At 43.9% G+C, this 18,335-nt stretch overlaps 2 protein-coding genes across 2 annotated transcripts; one reads left to right on the top strand and one right to left on the bottom strand.

Moving 5' to 3' along the window:
• Positions 1-750: 750 nt before the first annotated feature.
• GLT8D1 (glycosyltransferase 8 domain containing 1) lies at positions 751-13,469 on the bottom strand. The gene is made up of 10 exons (XM_083429264.1): positions 13,124-13,469; positions 9,960-10,019; positions 9,761-9,859; positions 8,621-8,837; positions 7,268-7,385; positions 6,827-6,911; positions 5,929-6,041; positions 4,527-4,693; positions 3,523-3,635; positions 751-2,790 (listed from the first exon to the last, which is right to left on the bottom strand). The coding sequence occupies exons 2-10, from the start codon at positions 9,973-9,975 to the stop codon at positions 2,600-2,602; spliced, it is 1,119 nt and encodes a 372-aa protein (XP_083285390.1). The 5' UTR covers positions 9,976-10,019; positions 13,124-13,469; the 3' UTR covers positions 751-2,599.
• Positions 13,470-13,675: 206 nt separating this feature from the next.
• On the top strand, positions 13,676-16,608 carry SPCS1 (signal peptidase complex subunit 1; the record flags this gene model as incomplete). Its single annotated transcript, XM_083429265.1, has 4 exons — positions 13,676-14,035; positions 15,153-15,212; positions 15,759-15,845; positions 16,430-16,608. The coding sequence occupies 4 exons, from the start codon at positions 13,676-13,678 to the stop codon at positions 16,550-16,552; spliced, it is 630 nt and encodes a 209-aa protein (XP_083285391.1). The 3' UTR covers positions 16,553-16,608.
• Positions 16,609-18,335: the final 1,727 nt, after the last annotated feature.

The raw sequence follows: 18,335 nt of genomic DNA, 5'->3' as shown, positions 1-18,335 counted from the left end.
CACCCCTTTAAGGAAAGATGCGATACATGAAGAATATGTCGCCTGCTTAAGATTATGAATACCACCATCTCCCCAACCCTGATGTTAGGGGGGAAAGCATATACATCATATACAGTGGTGCCTCGCAAGACGAAATTAATTCGTTCCGCGAGTTTTTTCGTCTTGCGAAACACCACTGCATTTAAACACTAACAATGGCGGGGAGGGGCGGGGAGAAGCAGGACAGCTGCCGCAGCCGGTACCTCAGACTCACCTGCGCGTTGTGGCCACCGTGCGACGCGGCTGCTGGAGGGCGGCGGGGCTCAGGAGCGCGACTCCAGGGAGAGAGAGGCGCTGGCGGCAACGGCTCTCTGAGGGGAGCGCGCGAGGGGGGTGGGCAGCGGCGTAACCGTCAGCCAGAAGGTTGGAGGGAGCCGGAGGAGCCGTCAGCCGGAAGGTGGGAGGGAGCCGGAGCAGCGGGGAAGCGTGCGTGCGTGCGTGCAGTGACCGTCGCCATGACACGAGAGGCAGGGCCGTTTCGTCTAGCGAAGCAAGCCCTTAGGCAAATCCGTCTTGCGGGGTACCACTGTACTTTTTACTGGTATTTGGACAACTGGGTAAAAGAGAGCACAGACAGGCTCAAACACACAGCCTATTAAATCTCCCCTTCATCTGAGTTTCTAGAGAATACCTTCCCTGGCCAGCAAAATAGTCCAGAAGAAGGAGGAAGGGCATACAGAGAAAGGATTAGTATCAAGAAAACTACAGACACACAGAAAACTTCACTTTTTAATATGCTTTTAACTGAAATGTGTGGTTCTTCAATTATGTACAAAAGCAGCAAGGGTTTTTTATTCAACCTGTTTACCAGGAAGGCATTATACAATTAGTAATGCTGTTCATAAACCTCCATGTTTTTTTCATTCCAGCGAAGCAGGCAGCTATCTTGCCACAGCTTGTAATCCCACATACAACTGAACCAATGACAGAGGAACGATGATCATTTAGTCTCAGGCTCATGACCACCAAGCTCATGGGCTTCCAAGCTTAGAATGTGCACGTACAGTCAGCATAGGTGCGAAAAATAAGAAAATTTAAAAAGGTCCAAGGACAAAGAAGGGATGCAGGTCCTGTAATACTTGCAGCCTTTTACACCAATGGGCCCTTGCTCAGTTTTCAAGAAGTTAAAACACTATGTTTGGGGTGGCAGATTATTGTGTTTTAAGATATATATCTTACACATGCTGGAATGAAGCACCTTAAAATTACTTAAACACAAGTTTGATGGCGAAGTTAATCTGTACAATTGTAGCTTCGGGATACGTAAGCGGCAAACCCGGAAGTATGTTTCCAGGTTTTTGCCACGCACACATGCGCAGAAGCGCTCTACCACCTAGCGCGCATGCGCAGAAGCAGTCCCTCCGGTTGTGGAAACCTCGGGATCCAACTGGAGCTCTGGAACGGATCCCGTCTGCACCCGGAGGTACCACTGTACTTTCCAAAATGTGGTGGTCCTAGGATTTACTAATTTTAAAAACACATTGGGTTGTACTCCTAGTGTTGATGTAAATGTTCCATCAGGTGCAAGGATTTCTCATCACACCATAGAATGTTCTCTCCCTGCATGTCCCCTAAATTTGTTCTGGGAGTAGATGTGGGAATTACCCACATAATAATGAATTTCCCATTTTTATCATAACTGCAATCACACAAAAACTTCTCACCTGCTAAAGTTAGCAGCAAAATGACACAAGTTCCTATTGTTTAGTATTTAATATGAATGTGTTAAGATTTTTTGTATCTGTTGGCTCACTATCAACCTCAAGTCCTGGAAACTCACAGATCCTTAGCAGTGGGCATTTCCCCCCCTTTTAGATTTACAGGTGCTTATAGATCAGCATATGCGAGGAGCTCACTGAACACATAAAAACCACTAACTTTTGCAGGGTGGGATTTTGCTTCCAAATTGATAGGAACTCAAGCACAATTTATTAGAGAGAGTGATATATTGTGAAGCACAAGTTACCATTCACATTTCAGTTGCCTGCACACAATCCATAAATCTGAATATAAATGAATTCATAAATTTCCTCATTTTTTAAGAAATAAGGGCTGCTTTACTGTTGATGGGTAGTTATATTAAAAGAAACTGTACTATAAAAAATAGTTTTAAGAACGCAGTTTTTTTAAAAAAAAAAATCCACAAACTTAAAATTAGCTGTAAGAATCTGAATGGATCTTCAAGAAATAGGAGGGATCCACCAAAAAGCTTATATTCACAGGTTAAGTAACAGTAAAAAGTGGTAGCAGCTTTTTAGTACATCAAGTTGCTGTGCAACACATGAAACGCTCCCCCAGCACCAGCTGTGATAAAGTCTTGGGTGCAGTGTCTACTGAAACATTTTATCCATAGAAGGTCATTCTTTAATATCCCATTTGGTTGAAAATGCTAGTTTCATGGAGGTTCCTCTGCCTGAAGAGGCTTCCTCTCTTAAGCATGCATTTCAAGTACTTAAGTGTGTCTCCATTTTAAAAGAATCTGAATGGACGTAGCATTACCAGCTTCACTCTATGGTCTTGTCTGGTTCCTGAGAAGAAAATGGGGTGTATCACTTCTGTCTTATTTTGCCTCGTAAGTGTCAGTGTGCCTCCGAATCAAGTTGAATTTGCCACTAGGGTCAGGAATGTACCATTTTTCCCAAACATCTGCGTAGGATGCGGTCCTTCCCCAGGGCTTGAAGTGTCCGTTCCAATGGAGTAGTTTGGCAGCTTTCACAAACTGTGGAGAGTATCTTTTGCCAGCACTCGAACCTTTGAATTGAGTAAGAAACGAGTGGATTTAGATTCCTATCCTGTCTTCTCTCAAAAGACTCTAGCTGGGTTCTGTTCAAGGCTAGCAAGTCACAGAATCAAAGTTCACAGCTGACTCTTAATTTTCAACCATTGTCAAAACACTGATTTATCTTTCAAATATCCTTTCTTACCCCCATTGCAACTGGGATGTCTGGGAGAACGCAGCAAGGATGCCTGAATAGCCATCACCAAAGTATACAGTCATACCTCGTGTTGCTTTAGGTTCATGTTGCGTCTTCGGTTTGCAAACGCGGGAAACCTGGAAGTGTATACTTCCGGGTTTCACCGCGTGTGCAGAAGTGTTCCGTGCGCTCCGCGCTTGCGCAGAAGCACTGCTCTAGTTGCGGACTTTTCGAGGTGCGAACAGCACCCCCGGAACAGGTCATGTCCGCAATTAGAGGTACCACTGTATCTAGAAATCTTACTGTTTCCACATTTAACTGACCACTGAATCATATTCAAACACCATGTTTCCAGAGCCATTTCACATCAATGTCAAACTTTTCAAAATGTAGTAAAGAGTTCAGGGACAGGAAGAGGAAGAAAGTAAAGAATTTTGGGCAGACAAATCCACGGCTTCATTACCACACTTCAAGGGTCCTGTGAAGAAGAAAATGAGGCCTACGGAAGCAACCACTTCAACCAGCTTAAGTCTGGCAAAGGTATCACATCCTCTTCCATTGTACTTACCAAGATGACGCACATTCCACATGGGATCAAGGTTTGAATGTCTCTTGTAAAATGCAATGAGCAGAGGGGGTGTAGTGATACTGCCTGCAAGAGTCCGACTGTATATTTCCTCTCTAGTCAGGGATAAGAAAGAAAATTTAACCAGCTAAAGACAGAAGCGCAATTCTTAAATAGGGTAAATATTCATTAATCCAACTGAGTGTTTCTCTTTTCAATTGTTAATCATCCTATTAATGAACAGAATGCTTCTGTTTTTGTGCAATGTCATATATAAAGCATTTTGTTTACAACATTCTGTTAGGCACTGTACAGCAACTGACATATTTTGCAATGAGCCAGAGAAATAAATGGAGGAATCATCGGAGTGTTAGTGTAGCCCAGCTAAGAAACTCAGCTGCAAATGAGTATGTACCTTCTCTCAGTCATTGTCCACCACTTGCAATACGAGGAAAACATTTGCAAGGCAATAGTAACAAGGATTTCAGAAAGCGTGTGGCAGGCTTTGGCTGTTCAAAAAGCTCAGTATCGAGAGTCCTGAATAGTATTTCCTACGCAAAAGGCTCAAAAAGTAACAGGTAGAATAGGAGCAGAAGGAAGAGCCTGAGAAAGAAATGTGGGTGGACCACCTAATAGATGGTTAAGGTGATCATTCAGGACAACCTTTGTAACAGTGTTGGAAGAAAGAAAGGTGGTTTCATGATCTGAGATTGGGGCAGCGGTGTGTTTAAAGAACAAGATAGCTGAAGGGATTTTAATTGAAAGATGACAGACCTGAAAACAATTTATATTCAGGGCTAGTAGGCTGAAGTAGATGCAGAAAGTAGCCTGGTGTCAGTGCAAAGATGATCCATGCATAGAGAAAGATTATTATCATCAACATGGTAGAAAGACCTGAGAAATACTTCTGGCAGTTCATCACTCTCCACCCCCACTGGCACGCACAATGCTGTGTTAGGCCCAGTCCCCCAAGTGGCAGTGCTAAGCAGAAATATGGGCACACTCACACAACATTAAGTGCCATCCATTTCTCCAGTTGCTGAGTGATGTTCTGTCGTTTCCATTCGGTTAGATTTGCAACAAAGACGCCCGGATTGAAAGAGCAGGTACTTGCTTTCATGGACAGCTTCCGAATTGCTTCTTTTTTATAATCGAGAAATCCAATGTAATTGTACTGAAAATTAATAGAAACTGGGTCTTTTTCCAGTTACAACAATCCCCAGAAGTCTTTACTGGTTACACACATCTCTCTCTGCAGAAAGTTTCACTGCCCAACCCCTCTATTTGCAGAGGAAAAGATACCCCATATGGAGATGCTAGCTTCACCAAAATGTGATGATATTTAGCAGTTTTATTTGTTTTTGTTTATTAGCTATTACATTTCAAATACCTTAAAATAACTATACTGAGGCAAGTTGAGTTAAATACAAAAAGCCATCTGTGCCTTCCTGAATCAGCCACATTTTGCTTATGGCCATTATGTTCCATTGCCCATGGGGGGGGGGAATGGAGGCTCCCTACCTATGCAGCATACAGATTCTGAGAAGTAAGGAACCATCTAAGTAAAGGTAAAGGTACCCCTGCCCGTACGGGGCAGTCTTGACAGACTCTAGGGTTGTGCGCCCATCTCACTCAAGAGGCCGGGGGCCAGCGCTGTCTGGAGACACTTCCGGGTCACGTGGCCAGCGTGACATCGCTGCTCTGGTGAGCCAGAGCCGCACATGGAAACGCCGTTTACCTTCCCGCTAGTAAGTGGTCCCTATTTATCTACTTGCACCCGGGAGTGCTTTCGAACTGCTAGGTTGGCAGGCGCTGGGACCGAACAACGGGAGCGCACCCCGCCACGGGGATTCGAACCGCCGACCTTACGATCGGCAAGCCCTAGGCGCTGAGGCTTTAACCCACAGCGCCACCCGCGTCCCATAGGAACCATCTACATTTACTCAAATATAGCCTCCTCTTCCTGGCTGTTCAGCATACCAGAGAGGACAACCTGCTCCTCCTCCGTGCTTAGAACAGGAAGTTGAAAGCGTTGCTTCAGATTACCATAAGGGAGAAGCAGATCTCCTCAAGACACGAGGAAGAAGACCACAGTCCCTGGTATCCTAAGACCACTCCACCACATTCTGTAGCCTTCCCAGGCAGACAGGTACAGGCATTTACCATTCCCTGAAAATTATACAGGCTACTGACTGCTAAGGGCCAGGAATATATAGCATGCCCAGGAAGAAGCTAAGGTTCCCAGTCCTATAATACAGGTAAAAAGGGGGCACTTGGCTTCATTCAATGCTTTGGAAAACCAAAAGGCATAAAGAACTCCTGTAAAACGAACGCAACCACAAGGGTAGAGGCAACCTCTAAGAGCTGGGGCCTGTAACATTCGCTTTCTTCTTTCAGAACTATTTGCACCTGGTTTCCTGCTCCACGAACTGCAAACTTATTTGAGGTAGAGTCGCAGTCATCTGAGAATGCAGCTGCATGACCCTGTTGCAGTGGAGTGTTGTAAAGTTCAAAGATATCATCTGAAAAAGCAATCCAAGCAAAGAAGAAATGGTAGTTCAAAACAAATTTTAAAACCCTGCCTGCCATTCCGCCCCTGCCCACCACAATCATTTTCAATAGCTGCAAATACTGGAAACAAGTGTTATTTTTCTGATTATGGTGGTTATATGGGCATATGCCACACACAAAAATCTCATTTGATAAGAAAATCCCGAAACCTGCCGAAAGCAGCTCTTTAGATCCCAGACACAGTCTTGCCTCTGAGAACTTCATTTCATTAAAAACAGGGCTTTATTCTCATGTATGCGCAGAAGTGAAGAGCAGTGTGGAGCTTAAATACATATTTTGCAAATATAAACCATTTCATCTACAAATAAGTTATTACTTAAAATGCCAAATCCATTCCAACATGCTCTAGAGAAGCCTTCCTTCAGTCTCTAAAGCTGGGAAGAGTACAGATTTCATGGAAAGCTCAAATCAGGGTGCAGAGTTCATAAGTCAATTTCATATTTCAAGTTAAAACAGCAGTTTTAATTGCACTAAGAAGATACTGCACTAATTAATTTTGTGATACTGTATTTCCCCCCCTAAAACCAGTATAACTCCCTTGGAATTTTAACGTCATGTGTTTCCTGCATTACAGGAGGTTGGACTAGAAGATCCTTGGAGGTGCCTTCCAACTCTATAATTCTATGACTTCATCCCATTTCTTTAGGTGGGCTAAAATCTGCCCCCCGCCCTGAGACAGGACAGGTCTACAGAAAGACGCTTCCATCTCTGAAAGTATTTGCAGGAAGAAAAGTACCTTGAACAACCACATCATCATCCAAGTAAATGGCCTTTTCTGCATTAGGGACCCAAGTAGGCAGATAGAATCTTGCAAAGGTTAGCTAGGTAGAAACAAAAGGGAAGAAGAAGAAGATGAATGAATGAATGAATGAATGAACGAAAGAAAATCTGACATGCCAGACACTGGTTTCAAATAACCATAATCTCTCTTAACAATATATTTTGGTCGCTAACAAAGCTTATAGTAAATAAACAATTTATTGAAACTTAAGATGCTGGTAGAATTTTCAACCGTCCCAACTTAATTTGATGAATACAATCAAGTTCTTCTATTAGAGTTCTTCTCTAATAGCATCAGTAGTTACAAGTCAGATTTTTCAAGACTGCCATATCTAAGTATATATTATCAGCAACCTGAAAGGAAGTTAAAATAATATAAATCAGTGCAAGTACTCACAGGTTTAATCGAGTCTGGCATTTCAGACTTAACCTGCACTTTTCCATCCAGCATACGAGGGTCAAAATCCAGTATTTGGTATTTCACATTTTTCAGACTAGTTTTACTAAGCCATGATCTGTACGGGGAAAAGAGCAGTAAAAATGTCACAGGTGGCTGCAGTGCCTATTTCCAGCTCCAGTTGGTTTGCCAGCTACAGACTGGGATAGCCTTTCCAGTGATCCATGCTATTGTAATCTCACATCTAGACTGCTGTAATTTGTTTTATGTGAGGCTACCATTGAAGACAGTACAGAAGCTGTAACTGGTGCAAAATGCTACTGCCAGATTACTTTGTGGCATGTCAAGTTGGAGTCACATTACACCTATGGTCCATTATCTCCACAGGCTGCCCATAAGCTTCCAGGCTCAGTTCAAATGATTGATGTTAAATTATACCGTAGATTCCGGCGTATTACGCGACTGGGCGTATAAGACGACCCCCCAAATTGGCAGCTCCTCCCGGCGCGGAGCCTGCAGCCCATTGCTGCTGCCCAGTGAAGCTGCCGAAGCTGCTGCCACAGCAGCAGTAGTTGGCGGGCTCCGCTCCGCGCCGGCAGGAAACCGCCCAGCAAAGCCGACTTAGCATCGCTGGGCAGCTTCACTGGGCGGCTTCCTCCCGGCGCGGAACCTGCCGCCCATTGCTGCTACCCAGCAAAGCTGCCAACGCAACAGCACTGGGCAGCGGGCTCCACTCCGTGCCGGCAGGAAGCCGCCCAGCAAAGCCGGCTTAGCTTCGCTGGGCAGCTTCCTCCCAGCGTGGAGCCCGCTGCCCAGCGAACCCATACCCGACGTACAAGACAACCCCCGACTTTTTAGAGGATTTTCTGGGGTTAAAAAGTCGTCTTATATGCGTCTTATATACGGTAATTCCAATTCCAAAAATGATTTGGGGCCCAAATACTTGAAGGCAGTGCTTTTTTTCGGGGGGTATGCAGGGGTATGCATACCCCTAAACATTTAAGAAAAAAGCACTGTTTGAACGACCGCATCTTCTATTTTTCAGAGGACCTAGAAGAGGATTGTGAAAGAGGAATATTTAGTTTTCAATACCCTGCAAATTGGATCTGAAACTGGTAACAGCGAGCAGCATCTGCAAGAGTAATTCTCTGAGATGTCTCTTCTTGATCAATCCTATTTCAGTTTGGCTATATGAACGTTCTGCTTGGCTATATATAAGCAGTACTTTATTTTCTATACAGGATTACAAAACAGAGGACGGAGTATGTTTGCTTCTTCAAAGTAAGCATTACTAAGCCTGGAAACCTTTCGCAAACAAAAACCAAGGAAGAAAATTTCTCAAACATACTTTACCTCAGATGGTCCACTGTGTCATTCAAGGTGACAATATGGAAGGCCACATTGGACTTGGTGTTCTGCTGAATACTGTTCACAGCTGCAATTACCCCACCAAGCCTATCATCAGATGCTGTAATGACCACAGGAATCTCCTTGTCATTCCAGTCCTCTGTCAACCTTTGAGGTGCCTCAGGTATAAAATCTATTGGCTGGAGGCCTAATGGACTTGAATCTGCAGAATAAGGGCATGGTGTGCACAGGTTTATTATTTAAACAACGTTCTGGGAATGCCAATCTAATGTCACTCACTCTTAAGTCCTGTTAAATATCAAGGACAAAGTTACTTGCACGCTTTGAAGAGCTTAATTTTTGCTAGATACCCCTTACATAATTTTTCCACATTTCTTTAATTCCTCAAGTTACTTCCATTAGCAGGGCCAGCCCAACCATGAGGCAAACTGAAGCAGCTGCCTCAGGCACCCCGATAAGCGAGGCTTTGGAGGGGGAGGCCTCACGTGGTGGACAGGATGGGCCATGTGGTGAACAGTAGCAGCCAAGGGTATTTTACCAGACTTTAAATTGGGTGGCTAATCTGTGGCACTCCAGATGCAGATGAATGTCAACTGTCATTAGCCCTAGTTACCATGGCTAAAGGCCAGGGATAATGTGAGCTGTAGTCTAATATGTCTAGGTGATCACTGGTGAGCCATCCCTTCAAATCAAACTTTTTATCTCTTCCTAATGATTGACCGTGATATTGCAATGAGATTAAAGTTTCTTTCAAGTAAGATGACCCTTAAATCGTATGGCTTGATTAGTTTATTTGGGATATGCAGCTATGTTTTGTTTTTAATCTACCTACAGGTATATTTTGAGTTATCAAATGTTGTTCTATTTATTGTTTTTATGTAAATCACTTAGAGGTTTTTTATTATATTAAGAAGTATATCTTTATAAAGAAATAAAATTACTCTTGACATGAAAGCCGCACTTCAAATGGTTTGATATTTCTGTGAAATAACTGAGATGCAAATATATATTACAAAAACAATCTATGTGAAGGAAATAATTTCACCAACGCAATGATTTGTTACCTCCCAAATAAACATTATTACTGAAGCCCAGACTCATAAAAATAAGAGAGAGACATCATACCTGATAATTCCCTTTTCAAGAGATCGCTGAGACCCAGTATGTTGTGATGCAACACTAGCAAAAATATAACAACAGCAAGCACCAAAATGAAAATGTTTACTGAAAGGGAACAAATAAAAACATGATTAGAATAATAATAATGGCCAAGTATGACTCAAGTATACTGATTTTTAAAATGTGCCATTTGGGGAAATAATACCTTTTCTGAACGTCATTTCTTCCTTTCACTCTGGATGAAGTGTTGAGCCTCTTCAAATGTCTACAAGAAAGACACACAACAGAGAACCATTCTGCAAACTTACAAAAAGGCATAACTGAGAGTACCACATTCAAATATAAAAAGTATTGTTCTGAGTCGTGAACAAAGATTTCAAGTAAATATCCACCTAGGATTCCACCATGCACACAACAAGGAGCATCTTCAGATATAATTTCCCAGACATCTTTGTCATGGCATTTTGCCAGCTCATACCGTTTATCCGCTATTTATGGGGAGAGTAAAAGAGTAGACTTGCATGTGTTTTCCTTAGAAGAGTACCACACAATAAGCTAACATCTATACATAAGCTAACAGAATGCGGCAGCTAGACTGGTGACTGGAAGTGGCCGCTGAGACCATATAACACTGGTCCTGAAAGACCTATGTTGGCTCCCAGTACGTTTCCGAGCACAATTCAAAGTGTTGGTGTTGACCTTTAAAGCCCTAAACGGCCTCGGTCCAGTATATCTGAAGGAGCGTCTCCACCCCCATCATTCTACCTGGAAACTGAGGTCCAACACCGAGGGCCTTCTGGCGGTTCCCTCACTGCAAGAAGCCAAGTTACAGGGAACCAAGCAGAGGGCCTTCTCGGTGGTGGCGTCCGCCCTGTTGAATGCCCTCCCGTCAGATGTCAAGGAAATAAACAACTATCTGACTTTTAGAAGACATCTGAAGGCAGCCCTTTTTAGGGAAGTTTTTAATAACCAATATTTTAATGTATTTTTAATCTTTTGTTGGAAGCCACCCAGAGTGGCTGGGGAAACCCAGGCAGATGGGCAGGGTAGAAATAATAAATTATTAGAATTATTATTAGAATTAGAATTTTAGCAATTTAAAAACTGAAGTGACAGGGATAGGTTTGCTCGCAGGGGCAAAACCAATGGCAGTGCTGAAAGCCTCATCTCTCCCAGGTCTTAGACCCTCGCTAAACCACCCATCTGCAAAGTGAGACAAATACAAAGCATTTTTGTCTACAAAGCAGGCTGCAATCCAGTTAAGGACAGATGACTTGGCATTCAGACAGTCCAGGTTTACTAAACCCATTCACCTCCTAGAATATTTTCACTGTCTGTTTTGTTCCACAGTCAGAAATTTTCATTGCTTGTCGCTACACTGTCTTCTTTAAAACATAACCAACATTCTGTCAGTTTTCATGTGAGCTGAGCTCCACCTGCCTTCTAGTCATCTATACTCCTGCTTCTCCTACTCTTGCAAAAAGCAAAGAGATGCAAGCTGCTTAAGGCGTCAAAGAAGATTCCTGTGAACAGACTTCTTGATAATCAGAGTCAATCTGTTGTTTCACAGTAAAACTAGTAATTTAAAAACTAGTAATAATAAAAAAGTTTTTAGCTATTCCTATTCTATCTGTAATCCATTTTAAGTCCCTGTCAGGGGGAAAAGGCGGGGTTCAAATAAATAAATAAATTCATTTCATACTTCATCAATTATCAATATGTGCCCACCAGACTTGAACATTTTTATACAACTTGACCATCCTTCAAATAATTGGTCCCCATTTTGGATTTATCATCCAAGGATATCAAGACCAGGGCTGGGGAACTGCCAGTCCATGAGGCTTCCTCTTTCTTCCTTCCTTCCCCCATCCCTTCAATTCAAAGCAACTAGGCTTGAAAAAACTTCACAATGGAGTCAACAGGAGGATGTTTTCAAGCATAAAAAATCCACACACAGAGAGAGTGCAATCATTCTTGAAACCCCATGTAGGGTTGTTTGCAAGTCTAACTGCCGGGGAGATGGGTTGCCAGTGTCCAGGCGCCCACATTTTCCCCAGGTGATGAAGCAGAGGACTCAGCGTTCCACAGCGTTCGCATCCTGAAGTGCCCGTCTGCGCAGCCGCCGGACCAATTTGGCGCTTCTGCGCATGTGGCGAAACCCGGAAGTAACTTCCGGGTTTCCAGTGGTCCGCAACCTGAAAACACGTAACCTGAAGCATCCATAACATGGGGTATGACTGTAATGGAGAAGGCTGGGTCCCTATAAGAAAAACAGCACCTTCCAGTACAGCTCACAATTAGGAGACAGCAGTGTAAACTTTGCTTTCACAGAGCACAGCCTGAGTGCCTGTATTCAGAGTATACCCTTCTCTATCTACCTCCACTCTGCCTAGTTTGTAGCCAGAACATCATAATACACATATGGAGTGGAGATCACAGCTGGCGAAGGAAGGGTTAACTCTCCCCTCCCTGTGTACTGCAACCACCACCACCCTGCAGCAATTACCCTTGAAACCACCTTCTATTGGTGCCAATCTTTGTTAGCCCCTTCCCTACACAGCTGCAAGTTCACTAAAGTTCACCCCCTCCTCCATACCTCAAGCAGCAAACCAGACAAGTACGAATGCGTAGGGTGTGCAAATGAGAATGAGTGTGCATGGGCTAGCAGTAGCCACATCCACCTCTAACATATGCCCTCAACATATGCTCCATGCAATGCGCAGCTCTGTCAATAACGCAGGAGACCCTGAATCTCAGGGTTGTGGATTCGAGTTGTGGGCAAAAGACCTCTGCATTGCAGGGGGTTGGACTAGATGACCACCGTGGCCCCTTCCAACTCTACAATTCTATTCTATGGACCCTGGAAGATCAGCCATGAGGAGAGAATGTAGCCCTTGGCTTGAAAAGAGAGAGATTTAATTTTGAAGAGAGAGATTTAATTCTGAAGAATTAAAGGCAGGCAACTGCTTTTGCAGCGCTCCGTTGGCTGTTCGCTGTTCTGTCACCTAGGTGCGTGGCCTGCAGCCTTTCCAGACCTTTTAAAGAAACTGACATTTAATTCGTTTTGTCTCGCGCGTTATTTCTAACCTTCGGTCTGCTTAGTTCTGCCCATCGGCAATAATAATAATAATAATATTCTGCCCATTCGCCATCTCACTGTGCAGTCCAGTGATGCCCCCCCCCCCGGCTCACACACCAGTTATTTTGCACCCTCCCAAACGGGAGCAGCCCGAATCCTCAGACACCAGCGGAAAAGCGGCGCATCCGAGGGGATCTGCTCCTCCAGGAAAGTGGACGGCCAGAAAGGATGGCGCGTGGGGGATTGCGCGGACGGGTTGATCGACGCAACCGAGACTGTTGTTACCGTACCTCGTTACCTGCTTCTTCTCCAGAAAGCGTGCCACCCTCCCGCTCCTTCTTCCCTCCGCGCAGTCTGGCACCCGCGAGAGAAATGCCAACTCAACAGCGCAAAGTTGTCAGCGGCTCAAGTAGCTGCCCCACGCGGTGCCTGATCGGAAAACAAACAAATGCGCAAAACAGGCGCAGCCGCACAGCGCCGCGCAGGGCAGCCTTGTTCACCCGATGCGCGGAAACGACAAGTTCTGTCCTCGGTCGGGGAAGAAAAAGCGCGGGCAGGCAGTCGGTTAAGACCCTTCGGAGCGCTCGAGGTCCCCTCCTCCGCGCGCGGGTGGGGAATGTTGGGGTCCTCGCGCGTCTGTTGCCATGGAGACGCGGCGTCGGCGGAGCGCTCCGTAGGCCGCGGAGAAGCCTGCGGCTGTCATAAAGAGGTTGTCGCCGGACTAAGAGGCGGGTGGTTCGGGGCGCGGGTCGCGTTTATGTTGTGGTTGTTGGTTTTTTTAAGCGCGTTTGAGGGACCGGTCAACTGCGCGACGCGGTTCCCGCCCCTGAAGTCCGAGCAGGATGAGGCGGGGCAAGAAAGCGGCAATTCCGGTGAGCTCTGTGGCCCCCGCCTTACGGCGCAGAGCCTCCTCGTCTGAGGATCCGGAAGCGCCTTTTGCTGCCGCCGCCGCCTCCTGCTCGCTGGGCTCTTCCGCTTCGCAGGGCGACCCTCTTCTGCTGCCCGAGAGCAAGGGGACCACCGGCTGGGCTAAAGAACCCCGCCTGCCCGGCGCCGACTCGGCCTCCTCGCCTGTGGTGCAGCCCGAAACCAGCGAGCCTCCTTTGCCCCGCGAGAGAGTCTACGACGGCTGCGGAGCGCAAGACGTGGCCTTGCAGGCAGACATCATGTTCGGCGTATTCCGATCCATCCCGACACAGATGGTGGGTCAGGCGGGGAGGGAGGGGGCTTCGGGGGGGGGGACTCTCCTGCGGACCCCCCCCCCCGCACCATTAGTGAGAGCTTTTTATTCCGCTTCCAAGCCGGGCAGGAAGTGGGGATGGGGGAGCTGCTTGGCCGCCTGCCACAATAAAGCAGACGTGTCCTAAGCGGAGCGCGGGTGGCTTTGATGGGGGGGGGGGGGCGACTCTTTTCTTCTTCGTCCCTGGGGGCTTGGAGGAAAAGAGAAGAGCCAGAACTCCTGAAGACACTTGGGGCTATTGAACCGACCAATTGTAAACCCCCGATCTCGTGTTTACTTAAAAGCCCAGCCCCTTAGTTTTTGGTGCGCCTTGACTTCCAAGTAAGCTAAAGCGTGCTGAGAATTGTAGTCTTGAGGTTGAAGTCGGAGCTTAATATTTGGCATGTATAGTCAAAGCATATATTGAGTTTAGGGATCAGTAGGGCCTCATATTTGACATAAGTACAGTGGTACCTCAGTTTAAGTACTTAATTCGTTCCGGAGGTCCGTTCTTAACCTGAAACTGTTATTAACCTGAAGCACCCCTTTACTAATGGGGCCTCCTGCTGCCATCGCGCCGCCGGGGCACAATTTCTGTTCTCATCGTGAAGCAAAGTTCTTAATCCGAGGTACTATTTCTGGGCTACCGGAGTCTGTAACCTGAAGGGTATGTAACCTGAAGCGTATGTAACCCGAGGTACCACTGTACAGTAAAGTGCTAACAGCAGCCATGTGGAGGCTGCCTAAGGAATGATTTTGCCTTGATTGTTGTAACGTGGATAATTGCTTCCCGCACGACTGTTCTGCACCTATTTAATGCAGAATCTCAGTGCCAGCACAACACGTTCAACCAACTGTGTGGAAACATTTTCTGATGCTTCCACGTTGTTAGGACATTTTTTTCAGAATATTAACATAAGTGAAGCCATGGAAATATGACAGAAAACAAGACAATGAATATTCCTACAAAGCTGCTATGGCAGTGATGGCACAGGAAACTAAATCAGGATCTTCTTATATCTATATGCCACCATTACAGAAACTGTAAGCGGCATGGGGGAAAATACTGGTGCTCACGAATCTTTTTTCCATCCCCACAGGACTATAAAGGCCAAAAACTAGCAGAGCAGATTTTTCAGGGAATCATTCTTTTCTCTGCTGTAAGTATAAGTAAAAAAAAAATGCCGTCTATTTTAGTCTTATTTTTTAAAGTAACAGTTAGAAGGCAATAAATACATGATATCTGAAAGTAAAGCATATGTATAGCAATCGTGCAACTCAGAAGCCAGACCCGTTCATTTGGATTGCAGCCTGTACGTAGCATACTGAGGCTAAGTTAATGATTGTGCAGTGTGATTTTATGCACATTCCTACAGAACTAAGTTCTACTGCGGTTAGTGGCCTTAGTATGTTTAGGGCTGCAGCCTTTTGTTTTAAGTACTGTAAAAAATAGTATGTCACAGTAACATTAATCTTGTTTAGTTATTGATTTATCTTGTATATGTTTATATTGTATAAGTTGAATTAATAATAATATTGCAGTGGACCAAGTCCAAATGAATGACGGTTAATGTTCTCCTGCTATCAATTCCCTATATTAACCCCCTAAATGAGTTAAAATGTCTGCTAAAATGCTCATTTAAAATTCTCTCCATTCTGGGTTTGGAGAGTGACTGGAATTCTCATTGACCTATTGTTTCTTGCAGGTAATTGGCTTTATTTATGGGTACATCACTGAACAGTTTGGCTGGACAGTTTACATTGTAATGGCTGGATTTGCTGTATCATGCTTGGTAAGAATATTGCTTATTTTTGTGTGTGTAGCAAAACAGTGAATTCTGCAAAGCTTGTGATAGAATGGAGATGTAATGAAAGCTCACACCATACAAGATAAGTAAAATATGTGTTTCTTTAGGACAGTGTGTTAATGTGATTCTAATCTTCAACAGTACCATTAGCTTGATACTCTTGTTTTATTTTGTGCTCTTTATGCTGCTCCCCCCCCCCCCTATGTTTGAAATAACTGCACTAAAATAGGGCTGCTATACGTCCTGATTTTCTAGGACATGTCCTGGAATTTGCCTTCGAAAATGGCGCCCTGGATTATTTTTTGGAAATTGTGCAGATGTCTTGGAAAACTAGCAACTGGGGTTAAATCATACCAAAAATGCCTTAAAAAGCTCCAAAACCCAAAACTTCTTGTAGTTTTTGGGGTCTTCCTAAAAAAACACCCTGGTTTTTACTTTTTGAAATATGGCGCCCCTACTAGAAACAGAAACACTGCTCTTTTGCTTTGTATATACTCTAAAAGTTAATATAGGCAAAGCTCAAACTTTTACAAAAACATTATCAAGGAAGTTTGTATTTTTTGTTTCAGCTCACACTTCCTCCATGGCCCATTTACCGTCGCAATCCTCTGAAGTGGCTACCTGTCCAGGAATCGGCAATAGATGATAAGAAGCCAGCAGACAGAAAAGTAAAAAGGCACACTAAAAATTGAAAAAAATACATATCTTGTATCATTTTCTGTCATTAAATTTGATTTAAAATCTCTTATTCCTCTTCCTTTACTTGGTTTGCTATTTGAGAATACCTTGACAGTATTCTAAAATTGGCCTTGCACAGTTTGAGTTTTAACAATGTGATAGTGCTTTTGACTTAACAGCAGCCTGGAAAACAGATGTTTAAAACGGAGTTATTACTATTAAAATGCTAGAGTGGCCTATCTTTGATAGAGATAGAATCATAAGATTCTAATCCAGCATTTTATTTTATCCATTGCCAGCCTGATGCTTTAGGAAGATCACAGCAGGGTGTGGCATAATTGGTTTTGCTTCTGGACCTAGTAATTTACAGAAACTGCTTTTAAACATGGAAAACTTCAGGTTTTTATCTATTTTCACTGTGGCCCAAGATAAGTAGATTTAGCAGCCTGTTAGAGACAATATAACATCCTGTAGTGTAATTCTGAGCCTGAAGTGGTGGTGGTATTGGAAATGTTAAACATTGAAACATGTCTTTATTTTTTTTCTATTTAACCCTTTAGCCATTGTACATACCTACAGCTCCCGAGGGTTAAAAGTACCATGGTTTCCAAATAGGTCTGAGGTACCTTATTGTTTAAAATATCCAAAAGCAAAGGTTTTTTTGTCTTTGAATGACTCTTGAACTGCTTGAGAAAACTCTTCCATCCTTTTTCCACATAAAGACTTTTTATTGTCTTTTCCTAACCCCAATTTATTCCAGGTTTTGCAAACTCTATACTGAGTATACAAGTCAGTCATGTGAAAGGTTATGAAAAACTTTAGAAATGAAAATAAAAAGTAGACTATAGCACAAGCATGTACTGTGAATAGTGTGTGTATACTTAACTCCATGGAACAGGACAAAAATGGAGCCAAAAGAAAAGCAAGCAACTGATTCGACTGTGTACAAAACAGCTATGTAATGTACTCAAGGCACATCTATCTTCCATGTCATACTAAGATACTAAACTTGTAGCCAAATTATTAGCCCATGGCTTTATCCAGGAGTCCTTCAAGACACATTTGCTGTGTAATTATAGCTGAAGGAAAGTACCATTTGAACCATTCTTTTTTTAATTGATAGCAGGATGAAAACGAGCTGGGTTTTTCCTAAGCAAGGAAAATATTTTGATAAAAGTACTTTATTTTACCAAAAGTTAGCCTCACTTTTTTAAAGTTAAACATTCACACATAAAGCAACAATACAGTAGCAGGAAAGAGTTATTTTCTGTCTTGTTGATTCCAAGGGAGATTATAATTTTGTAAGACCCAATTTATGCTGTTGCAGCAAAAAACAAGCGGGGCAATGGATCAACCAGAGATAGCTTCCTAGACTTCATCTTAATTCCTGGCTTTCATCAGTTGTAGGACATTTTATGGCAATTCATTCTACTTGAGTTCTCTGCAACTTAGAAGCTTGCTTATACAGTGGTGCCCCGCAAGACGAATGCCTCGCAAGACGGAAAACCCGCAAGACGAAAGGGTTTTCCGTCTGCAGAGGCGCTTTGCAAGACGAATTTCCCTATGGGCTTGCTTTGCAAGACGAAAAATGATGAAAAATTTTGATCCCCCCCCCCCGCTCCAAAACCCCTTTTCCTGAAGCGCTAAGCTGCTAAAAGCATTTTAGCAGCAAAACCGCTAATCCCCCAAGCCTTTAAAAGCCGTTTTTAGCCCTTAAATTGTCAATAGCGCTAATAGCGCTAATCCGCCAATGGGCTTGCTTCGCAAGACGAAAAAACCGCAAGACGAAAAGACCCG

The sequence above is a fragment of the Podarcis tiliguerta genome, assembly GCF_965153285.1.
Source record: "Podarcis tiliguerta genome assembly, chromosome: 2".
Lineage (NCBI taxonomy): Eukaryota > Metazoa > Chordata > Lepidosauria > Squamata > Lacertidae > Podarcis > Podarcis tiliguerta.
The sequence above is the reverse complement of the archived record's forward strand: the minus strand, read 5'-3'. Positions and strand labels throughout refer to the sequence as shown.